The sequence below is a fragment of the Malurus melanocephalus genome, unplaced genomic scaffold (assembly GCF_030028575.1).
Source record: "Malurus melanocephalus ecotype Western Australia unplaced genomic scaffold, MMel_1.1 scaffold_5, whole genome shotgun sequence".
Classification (NCBI taxonomy): domain Eukaryota; kingdom Metazoa; phylum Chordata; class Aves; order Passeriformes; family Maluridae; genus Malurus; species Malurus melanocephalus.
Window position 1 is genome coordinate 5,109,907 of NW_026623237.1, and position 12,436 is coordinate 5,122,342.

Genomic DNA, 12,436 nt, shown 5'->3' on the forward strand with positions numbered 1-12,436 from the left:
AATTGCATATGTTAAAGCAAGAACATGAAAATTGTCAGTAGCTTATTCTGGATAATTACTTGGTCTAAAAATTTCCAAAATAGAAATCTAGAACATAATGTGAGATAAACACACCTGATGAATTCAAATATGAAAGGGTTCTGATCTCACAGAGTTTAAAATAAGACTAACAGACTTCCTTGGTTGCATTTGTAACCAGATAATTTGCTTGCATAATTACATGTTTGCAAGTCTGAACAGTAGGTTKTCATTTAACAGCAAAGTCCACTTTTCTAAAGAAAAAGTCTGTAACTGGATGAAGTATGGTTTGAGTGGTAATGCTTTCCACTGTATTTCAGAAAACAGTGTTAAACGAAATAAATTTTTTCCCTGTCTATTCCTATTAGGATGCTTTTATGTTAAGAAAATCAGAAAATAACTAAATTATAAATGGCTTTGAGCAGTGTTCTATGTATTCACATCGCTACATATTTTAGAATAAAATAGACTAGATTATTTCAGTTGGAGGGGACCTACAGTGATTAGCTAGTCCAACTGCCTGACCMAGTYAAGGCACGTTGCTAAAGGCATTGTCCAAATACCTCTTAAATATTGACTGGCTTGGGGCATTGGCCACATCTCCAGCCTGKTCCAATGTTTGACCATCCTTTCAAAGAAATGCTTCCTAATGTCCAGCCTGATCCTCTGCTGGCTCAGCTTTGAACTATTCCCATACATTGTATCACTGGATACCAAAGAGAAGAGATCAACATTTCCCTCTGCACTTTTCCTCCTCAGGGAGCTGTAGAGAGCAATGARGTCASCCTCAGCCTTCTYTGCTCCAAACTAAWAAAGCCCAAATTCCTCAGCKGCTCCTCACAGGATATTTCTTCCAGCCTTTCACCAGCTTTGTTGCCATTCCCTGGATACATTCAAGGATCTTCACGTCCCCCTCAATTTGTGATGCCCAGAACTGCACAAAGTGCACAGAAAGGTGAGAATGGCAGACAGCAGGATAATCCYCTCTTGACCTGCTGGCTGTGCTGYGTTTGATGCATCCCAGGCTGTGGTGTCCTATTGGCTACCTGGGCTCCCTGCTCATCTGACCAGCACCCCTGGATTCATTCTTGCAGGCTACTTTCAAGTAATTCCTCTCCTAAATTATGCTTTTGTCGGGTATAACTCCATTATAGGTTCAGAACTTTAGTTAAAGGTCATCCCATTAACAGAGCCAAATACTCCARTCTACCTAGATCCTTCTGCAAGGCCTCCTGTCCCTCAAGAGAGTGAACACCTCTCAATCTGATATCATCAGCAAACTTGCCAATGGGACATTCAACTCCTGCATCCAGATCACTGATCAATGTATTGACCAGAACTGGCTTGGAACTGAACCCTAAGGAGCATCACCAGTCTCCAGCCAGATGTAGCCCCCATTCACTGCAACCCTTTGATAAAAACTAGACCTGTTTGTGAACAAAGAAAACATCACTACCCAGTGCAAGTGAAGGGACACAAAAGTATTTGAAAAATTTCAGTAATTCTCAAACTACCCCATGGAATTTTCCTCTCTCCCAGTGAACTCTCAACTTGTCTACCATACTTCATGAAATCTTGGCTCCCAAGAAATCTAATAGAAGTTCTGCCAAGGTTTTCAGTGAAATGCACTTTTATAACTCAAAAATTTATTCATTAGGATATAAATCTCAAAATTTAGTAAATTTAAAAAAAAGAGTAGTTCAGTACTAGGTGCAATTCATTTCCCAACTGCTACTTGACTCGAGATTACTTAAAGAAAAGCACATTTTCTAAAGGATTCTTTTTATATTTTACAGCAATTTCCACTAATAAAGTTATCTCCTGGAAACAAAATTTAAATGTTCTTTTAAAAGAATAAGAATAAAACCTTACACACTTGAATTGTAATCTATACTAAAAATCAAAATAGCAGAACCTATAGAAAAGTGACAAGATTTTTGTTTAGCCTAGACAGAAAGAACATACATCTATGTTTCTTTTGTCCATAGCGAGTGTTGCTATCATGGTGGTCATGCAGTTGCCTCCCAGGCTGTCTCTCAGCACTGAGGTCATCATAGAGTTTCGGTAAGGAATGTGGGACCGGTTTTTCTCTGCAAGGGCAACTATTACCTGAAACAACAACAAAAATAGGAAAGACTTTTGAATTTATACGTCTGTTAATGAYTGGGACATAAAAAGAAACCCCAATTTGCCCAGGAACTTCTGACACAACTAAACTACACTTATGCACCCAGTTAGCTGCAAACCCACTGGCTTTATTGAAAGAATTCCAACTTAAATTTCAGCATGTTTATATGTCTTTGTAGGAGCTGGACCTGAAAGACCAAATACATTAAATTTTATCATACCCTAGCCTTACAATCTCTCAGCAACATGGAAACTGAACACGATAAACTCAAACTCAGTTTTTCCTAAGACACAGGAACTTACTGAAAATTTTCCTCAKACTTTTTCTGTCATAACAATAAAATATGGATAGTATTAAAGTAAAAACTTCCTCAATGTTTGCTAAAGCATGCCTTAAAAATCACACATTCTTAAAGCACATGCTTCTTAGATGGGCCAATACATTTAATTCTGAGAAAATGTCTTGGAAAGCAAAGCACAAATAAAAGSGTGCATGATTACAATGTACTGCTGGAAAGAAATGATTCAGTTTAGAATATATGTGCCTTGGCCAAAAAGGAAATTGTACACCTACTAGTCTCAGTTTTCCTCCTCAGCTGTTTACATTATGGGACCTAATTATTATTAAATAAAAAGCTAGATTACTCCATGATGTCCTGTGATATAAAAGATTTGAACTGTCACCTGGCCAAGCACTGTACTGAAAAACTACAGCTATGTGAGTTGTGCAAGCTCTCCTAAATTATTAGGAGTTCGTTTTTCTTAAATAAATGTTGCATACCAGTATGTATTTTGTTTATGCTACATTTACAAAAATTGCTAGTTTAGAAAATTTACTAGCTACTTTTTTGTGGCATTAGTTTCTCTTAATGATCTTCAGAAAGATAAAAGTTARCACTATAAATCTTATACTGGCAGCCCTGAGAGACACAAATGCATAATAAGAAAATTACTACCTTTTAAAAGAACCCAGAAACCCATTCCTGGATCAAGATTTTCAAATCTCATATAATAAAACTTGTTATATAATAAATGTTGTTGCATTTAACAGCAAATGTTAAAGCTTTTTTGGTTTATAATATTGCATAGYGACCTCATAGTGATCTAGTGCATAYATTAGTAAGCACATTCTCAGCCTCTGCCACACAGAGACTATAATCTGAATAGACAAGAAGGGAAAAGATCTCAAGAGAAGATATGTTCTTTCCATTAAAAATGTGATCTTTGTTACAGGGAAGTTAATTTTTTACTGAACTTCATGCAGGAAGTCTGTAGCCAAGGTAGAATCAGAATCCTCCCACATGAACACTGAAAAACAGTGTGACCAGCCCTCATGATGCAGAATCTGTGTTACTGTCATGTGAGAATCACATAACAAAGCAAATTTTAGTCTTATGTCCCATTAGTAAAACCTCACCTTAATCCCTAAATCAATCTTACAGTTCAATCAAGGAATTTGGAATAGAAAGATGAGAATCTGAAGGAGAAGGAAATAATTCTCTTTCACAAAGTGAGAGAGACCACCTGTACAAAAGCTGAACCTGGATTCTCTAAGAGGCACCAAATGAGATAATCAGAAGATTGTCTCATTTAAGAAAGTGTTATTATCCTTTTGATATAAGAAGGTTTTTCTTCTTTTTATTTTCTGGGGTTTTTTTTTGTTTTTTTCTTTTAATGCTGGTAGTACTAAGCTTAATGATATCACTAAAGCAGGACTATGAATTATGCTGGTTAAATCAATATAATTTAAAGCAGAAAGTTTMATTTTGAGTGGGTCAAACAAACCACTTTAAGGCCTAGTGGCTGCCAGAATTCTTGCCACTTTTTGTAATGTTACTTCCTGTATAGAGCAGGTACAATTACTCACAAATAACTCAACTGAAACATGTGGAAACACTGTTAAGCACAAAGGAAAGCGCAAGACTCACAAGTGGTTCTGACATGATCTGAAGTGTGCCCAAGACTCCCTGTTTCTGTCCACATTCTTTGTGCAAGGAACAGAATTACACCAGAACCTCATACCAACAGGCAGCCAGAACATGCTCTCAGAGAATCCTCAAGAGATGGAGATTTTAGGGTGCATCACTTGCAGAAGTAGAGCTGYCAGTCACACCTGTATCTTGCTGTTCAATGTATCACATGAAGCCATRTGCCTGGTCTTTTTCTATGTCACCCAGCCTACATCCCTATTTCTAATAGAGTTTAGAAGCTTAACTCTGATCCTTGGAGGAGAAAAAAAAAARKTYMMYTTYTTTTTTCTTTTACTCTAGTGTTTTAATAAAGAACCATCAAACAGAGGATTATCTTTTCTACAGAATGCATATAAATCTAGCATTTGATGACTGTCCCTATTTTCAAATTTTAGTAGCAGAACTTTGGCAAATGTGGTAGCAACTATTCACTATTGGGTAAAACCTCTCAACGTTCCCTAAATGGAACAGATGCTAAATGACAGCTAAAAAACGTATTCATTAAAGCAGTRAGAACATTGTATTCTATTACTTTTGGAAATAATTCCATTATATTGTCTAATCATGTGACAGTATAACTGTTAATTTGCAATTYTAAACTTGGTCCAGGATCCTGTATACTTGTATCATGAGGGAGTATCTACATATGCACAGTTACAATGCAGTTGTAATTTCAGAATGTGCTGCTACATCTCTCAGACAAAGAGATACCYAGATACGGTACTAGGGACTTCTAAATTCCTGCTGTCTTTTCAGATCAGCTGCATTAAAATATCTTCATTTTTCTCTAGACACAGAGGCCACTTGGAGTAAAAGTGCAGCTGATTTATTTTAGGATCTTTTTAATACACTGCAGATATTTAACAAGTAGACCAGGTGTGATAACACAGAATTGTGTTCCTATTGTCATCTTGATACAAATAATTTTGCATGACTCTTTTACTGTGAAAAGTGTTTCAAATTGGCATAAATTAAAACTATTGATTGTTGATTAGCAGATAACTAAACAGTTGAGAATTTAAATAAGCTGATTTTCAGGCATTTGTGTRCTTTAATATAAGTCAATGAAAGGTCAGGATTGAATGGTCCAATTCCCACTGAACAAAGATATTTTTACTGTCTTTGGTGGTCTTTTAATCAATATTAGAAACAATTTTTATTAATGATACACAATCCCAGACAGCATGCAGTGTGCTTATTTACAACTGTATTTCTTCTAAAATAGGAATTAAAAGTTCTTCTGCAGCACTTCAGATCGGAGTGTCCTGAAACATACTCCTGAAACATAATGCATATTGCATTATAAATACATAAAAATCATATAATAAATAAAAAGGTAATTGAATATGATTTGTATGATTCTGAAGATGCTCCATTTTAGAGTCACTGATGCTTATCAATTCCCTTGAGTACAACTCAAAAAGACATTTTTCTTCAAGGTAAAATTTAAACAAATGAGGGTAATGGAAAAATCTCAGTGTGATAGCAAATGACTGACTGCCACCTGCTGTACCTTGAGCTTCTTTTGACAGATTACATATTTCTGATCATAAATTAAATTAAATCTAAGATATATTTTCTTGTTAACAGAAAATCATGTAAGACAAAAGAAAAGAATATTCTTCCCAGCAAGTATAATAGTTGCATTTCCTAAACAAAATTTTAAAGAATTTTCACATATACACACCCACAAAATTTCCTGGTTTAATGAATTCCTCAACTGAGTATTTTACTACAGAGCACATATACTGTAATGTAAATTAAAAAGTACAGATTTAAAATTTAGAGTTAAGCCTTTTTSCTTCTCCCTACCTCTCTTATTTCTTCCCCTAAATGACAGCCTCACAGACMTGCTATGTTGGTACACAAAAATTTTTAAAGAAGCCTTATGAAAAAGTAGTATATTTTCCATCAGAATTCCTGAAATAATTAATTTCTAGCAACAGGGACAGTGTTTCCTGTACTGTGAAAAGAATACTATATATTCAGTCTTAGGAAGAAATTAATTTCTCTTACAGGTGTGAGGTCTGAAACGGACACCCAAAAGTCTTCATTAATTGAAATTTAATAGCACAGCATTCACAAAAGAGATTTCATTCATCTCCAAGTGTTTCTTTCCCTTACTTGGTAAGCATCATAAACATCAAACACATAAAACATCACGGTAGACCAAAGGATACATACTAAAGCCTTAATAATATTTAAAAATATATGAACATTGAAATAATTATTAAATTTATAATTATCTAATTATTGTAAAATACATATTTAGAATACTAATAATAATTAATCAAATCTTTCTACTGGAAATCTTTCTCTCCACAGTTTCCATTCACAGATGCTGTCTTAAGTATTTTTTTTTTAAATGAATACGATTAGTTAAGAGTAATCTATTTTCTCAGTATTTGCCTTTACCAAAGAGGAAAAATAAAAAGCAACACTGAAAGGAGGATAGGGATTTTAGTATACCTTAAATCAAGAGGCCAAATCTTTTTAGTAGTAACAGCAGAATGACAAAGATGTGTGGAGATATATTATCATTATTATAGTAGTTGCCTCTGTGAGTTCTACTGGTATAAATCTAATTATGGCAGTCACTCCATAAATAAATTACCAAAGATAACTTCTGTCTCAAAGAGATCAAAGGTTTAAATTGGTAGAGGTATAAAGCCACACACAAGAGAAGAACCTAACAATTTACGATATTACAATGCCTGAAGCAAATAAAACCCAAATGCTTTTTTTCAATGATACATCCTGATTCTAGCTGTGGAAGGGGAAGATTACAAAAAACATTTTTAGGAGAAATATAGCTGAAATCTTGTAAGTATCTTTAGTATTCCAAAGAAAACAAGAAAACTATTTTGGAAATACTACCCGGTATACCTACTATAACCTTACTGCTTAATTGTTAAGCTTTCCCTGAATTAAAATATGTTCTTTTAAAGGAAGACTTATCAATTCAATGATTTTAAAAAACTACCATGAATATTCTAAGACTAATTGAATATTGGAATCAAGTTTTCTGAAACATTGTACATTGTTAAACAGGAATGCAGTGAAGGGGGAAATGTTTTACTATATTTCAATTTTACCTGCTCCAAATAATGTAATGACAGGTTGATATATTTGGCTTCTGTCAGTAATTGACCTCCAATTCCASTCTTTGCAACACGTTCCGATCCAGCAAGGTCTACTAAATGCAACTTGGAGCGTCGGATAGTTGCAGATCCAGGTTCCTTGCTGGAGATGTGAATAGTGAAAATGCAGTGAGATCGGCTTGAGGCTTGATTCATTGGTGTCTACAATGAAAAGAAAGGAAGAGCTCTAGATGTTCAGTGGATAAATAAATTTAGGTTTTTATAGCTCAATGATCTGGCAACTGAGATAATCTATCCAATTTTTTAGACATTGTATCTGTAATAAACAGGCAAAAAAAATCCAAAAGGATTTAACTAACATTCACATTCTGGACAAATACTTGGAGAACTTTAATCTGGACAAAYTGTGCTGCAAGCAATCAAGGTTGTTCCAAAATACTCTAACATTGAGTATATGGTCAAAGCAAGTGGCCTTACTATGAGAGGAGTACTAGAAAAAGGCACTTTGACTGGAGGGGAAGTTACTAMGCCCTGATCTCCAAGAAGTTGTTAATTTCTCCATTGGTGCACCAATTCTTCCTTTTTTTTTTTTTCTTGATAGGTAGCTACCCCTGTAACTAGGACTAGGACTTCCTATAAGGCTTTAGATTTTTACATTATTACTTTTATAAAAAAATTTTACTTGACAAAATCTGCATCAGATTTTTAGGTGGCATGAGAGGGTTTTCATAAAATGTTTGGCTTTAAATATTTTTTTTGTGAATAACTACAGCCATACTTCCTTAACTTGACACATGGAAATTCTTGGTCAATTTTTGGAGATCTTCAGTTTTAGCATCACTTCAGAGGTTTTCTCCACRTATTTGAAATGCAGAACAGAAAATTTTACACAGCTGTCTAAAGTTAAATAACTTTAGATTTCAAATGACCATATGGCACCACACATGCATTTTTCTTAAAAAAAAAAAAAAGGAATATATCTTTGAGCATCTAAAGTACCTTTTGTTTAGTTGTATCAAGGTGTTGTTAGAAACTTGAATCTAAAATAATTCCTTRTTATCCTCATTTTATAAATAGCTAAAGCTTTAGATTATATATGGAGATTTAAGGTTAGCATACAGATAGTATTTTTATTCATAAAGTATAACAAGTATCACTRCATTGTTTTCAGGACATAAATGCCAGATATTAAAAAAAAAACAGAGTAGTAAAATAAATTAATAAATCAGTATTATTGAGKTAGCAACTGAAGACATTTATTTATAGCTGTGGAAAAAATGAATTAAAAAATCCTGGTTATACTGTCTGTATTAATCTCTTGTCTGTACTTTATTTCTCTGTTATTCTGAAGAAATTTTTTATGTAGGCATACCTATGATTCAGACCAGATATACCAGTATATTGCCTTTTTTTACATAGTCTGCTTTACTATGCAACATCGTGGATGTTAAAATAGCCTGCCCACTGCAGGTGTTGAAGRTGTCATCTTGTTAATCCAGAAAGGACAGCCCTTAACAGAAAGACTGCAAGCTGAACAGTCCTTCTRCAGGAAAAATATGGACAGCTGTATGGCTTAGTTCAATTATCTCCACTTCAATTTCCTTTTTTTTTTTTTTTTTTCAGCCTTAATAGTGCCAGCACAACCAAACTGGTTTTGGGAACTGATCCAGTTTAAAGAAAAAAAAAAAATGTCTGAAAACCCTAGATATTTACCCTGGATTGGTTTCTTGATTCAGCCACAGCACAGCTATAGAAAACAGTTCTGGCAGAATACCTGAAAATGGCAGYATACAGGACGGGAACAAGTAGGTAATGTGCAGGAATAGCATACAGTTGTAGTTGGTGAAAATTCTGTAAGGAAGTTTCAAACTTASCACAATTTTCTTTTGGGTTGCTTTATCTAATAAAGGCAAGCTCGGACAGAGAAGGAAAAGAATTTTAATCATTAGTTTATAGAGATGAGGAATTTTGGAATTCACGAGCTGTGAAATGAGCATCMGAGTACAATCACATACTATGCTGTCCTCAGAGGTGAGGCTGGGCAAATGAAGGGGAAGTGAGTTGTAGTGTTGGAATGAAAATAAACAGACTGAGGAAAAGGTGTCAAGCAAGAAAATACTCCCAAACTTACTTAAAACACAGTTATACCCAGAAAAAGTTATATGCTGTGAAAATGTACTTTATTCAGCAATCTGATTCTGTGAATAGTTAGAGCCAGCTTAATCAACTTTATTAGGACAGCTATAATTTTATTATTTGTAGCTCTGTAAAGCAGGACTGGATTTTTTTTTCCCAGCTCAAAATCCACAACAGAATTAATATTTAAGGACATTTTCTTCAACAGAACTGATATTTGAGGACATTTTGCACTACAGACATGGCATCAGTCACTCTATACTGCAGACAACTCTAAGCCAGACTGAATACCAGTACAGGTCCAGTGGTGGAACACAGAACAAACATTGTTATGAAAGAAGCTGAAGAAATCATCATACTTCTGAATAAGCATTCTTAARCAAACTTGAGTTTCACACTGCAGCAAAACCTCACCTATTTCAAAATGTGCTTTTAGTCACTTTTTAAWCATTTTACCTGTTTAATGCCAACAGTGGGAAAAAAAATTCAAATCATAGAAGAAAATAATTTCAGGACTCTGAGTTCCAAAAGCACAGGGCAATATTTGCTCAACTAGGTTTTTATTGCCTATTGCAATACACTAACCACAACTTTATTTCACATGCTCCAAATAGATTTGGCTGCACTGGACATTAGAAATTCCWTTGCTTTTTTTTCTCCACAGCTCCTTTTTCTTATGTAAATGAAAACATGAATGAAGCTCATTTGGAAGTCATTGGCTAGAATCCCAAACTGATATTTGTGTAAAGTCCTTGAGAATAGAACCACACCACCAATATTCATTTTTTGCAGTATGATTCCATCTCCACTTTGCAGTTCCCATATATAAGAAGCTCTGTTAGAATTCTTGCAGAAAGCATAAAGCAATAAAAATTTAAACTGTTAAATGGGATGTGATAATGAAATGTGAGTTGCATAATCCCCTTACATTTGGCTACTTTTACCACACAAGTAGATGCACAGCACACAACAGAAATGATGACTTAGCATCTTCAGTCCAAAGACAAGTCTTTTTTTTTTTTCATTTGTGTAGTTTTTTTTTCTATCTTACAAATGCAACTTCTGAGTATCACTATTCCTCTGTTTGGAAAGTTTGAAAACAGAAAACAAACAAATAAAATTTTCTGGACAGTGTGTCAGAGCCTACTTAAATGTTCCTTTAGTGGTTTTCAGAGTTCATTTTGGCTTTGTTAGCAGTATTCAAACCATATGTATATGAAATCATCCTCACACTAATTTGATGTGATGAAGGAAAAAAAAAGAAAGAGGGGAGTGGCCTGGTTCTCAGCAGATGGTTGCTATTGTGAGAGTTAGATATAGAACAACTGATGAGCTGCAGTTACTTACAAAGAAATAATTTTTTCCAGAAATTCTGTGACATCATAAACCACATAAGCAGACTTCAGATGCTTTGTGATATCACGTGAACACTACAAAGGAATTAATGCCAGGTCATCTGTTGCTGCCTATTTGAGGAATGGTATAGGACAAATTCTCTAACATTTAAGATCATGACTTGGTAAAGCAGTAGTGTTTCATTTGATCATGGAAAATATGCACAAGGTGTATTTCATGCCATACAAGCCACCCAGGACCAGAATATATCTGTGTTTGCTAAAATTAAACAAACTGTATAGGAGCTTTGTGACTTTAACTACTACATCTATTTATAAAATGGTCACAAGAAGGCAGTTTCTGCTTAAATGAGTATCCACAGCACAGTCACACTGCAAGAAGCATCTGAGTTGGATATTTCTGTCAAGGAATACAAAGTCAAGAGACATCCAAAGACTTGCTGGAATCTAAGTTGCTCACCTTAATCTAATTTTTACCTATCTTACGTCAGAAAAAAACTGCCGGACTTCTTCCTATAGAATTTATGTATCTCCCAAAACCTTTATTTGTTGCAGTTGCTACTATAAATGTTGTTTTCACTAAGAATAGCCAGAAATGGATAGTACTGATTTAAATAGAATTCTTAATAATTGAGGACCAAAGAAAGATAAAGTTTCTTAAATAGGGCAAAGACATATGAAAAGCTTTTCAAAAATCACCACTAAMCTAACAGAAGCTGCTACTATCTGGAAGAATAATGTCTTGATTATGGCTGCCAAAACATTCTGACAGAGAAAATACATGAAAGAGTTCAGGACTGCTGGGACAAAAGAATTTTTCAGGTGATAAATGCAGTTATTCAGCCCATATTGCAAACCATCTCTATTTGGCAACTTACACCATTCCAGTGGAATCTTTTCTTCCTTGAATCAAAATATTTAGATAGCAGCAGAACATGATTTTCCTGTATGAGTGAATTAGAGACTAGCCAATGCCAATGCATAAAGGAAGGCTGATTCTGARTGTGCACATTTTTTTGAGAGAACATTTCAGTGAAGAGGTACAAAATTTTCTTTTAAGGAGTGCTTCTTTTTCTTCTTAACGTGGTTTTTGCTTTTGAACTTTTCAAAGAAGACCAAGGAAAAAAGAAATAGTGCTGATGGCATCCAAGACTGACATCAAATCATTTTTTGCCAATCTCATGCTAGAATCAGGGGGATATCTGTAGGCAGATTTTATGATAGCTACAGCAATTTCACAGTTCAGATGGATATCTCTGCCTAATGAATATAAGCTACCAGTCCCAACAAAACTAGGATATAAGGAAGAACATGTAAATTAAACAATAGGAGGTACATTGTCTTCATATCAGGTACATGAGAGATTCCTTAATATGTCTTTAGTTTCCTTTCTAAATAATATGATACGGGTGAAGCTTCTCTACAGTTGTCAACACTTGACAYAGTTGAAATTGAGAAACGGTTGCAATGAAAATATATGGATCAGAATAGAAGCAATCACATCCTGAAAGCAGTAATTTCCATATTTACTACAAGTACAGTTTCACAGTTAGACCATGATAACTTTTAAAGTAATTAATATTGCCTGATGAAAATATTATTAAACCTTATGTTATACGGTMCTTTTTTTCCATAGAGACCCCAAAGCATTTTAAGGACTATTCAAAGTAGTACATATGACCAGCCATTTTTGATCACACATGGAAATGAAAGTACTGTGCTGAAATGA

At 34.5% G+C, this 12,436-nt stretch overlaps 1 protein-coding gene across 1 annotated transcript in view; it reads right to left on the reverse strand.

The window, feature by feature from the left end:
- Positions 1–12,436, reverse strand: part of KIF6 (kinesin family member 6) — a 147,032-nt gene that overhangs the window by 103,150 nt on the left and 31,446 nt on the right. The window contains exons 7-8 of the mRNA XM_057370983.1: positions 7,211–7,417; positions 1,984–2,127 (exon numbers count right to left, since the gene is read on the reverse strand). Coding sequence (XP_057226966.1) covers positions 1,984–2,127; positions 7,211–7,417 — 351 coding nt within the window. The remainder of the gene's footprint in view (positions 1–1,983; positions 2,128–7,210; positions 7,418–12,436) is intronic.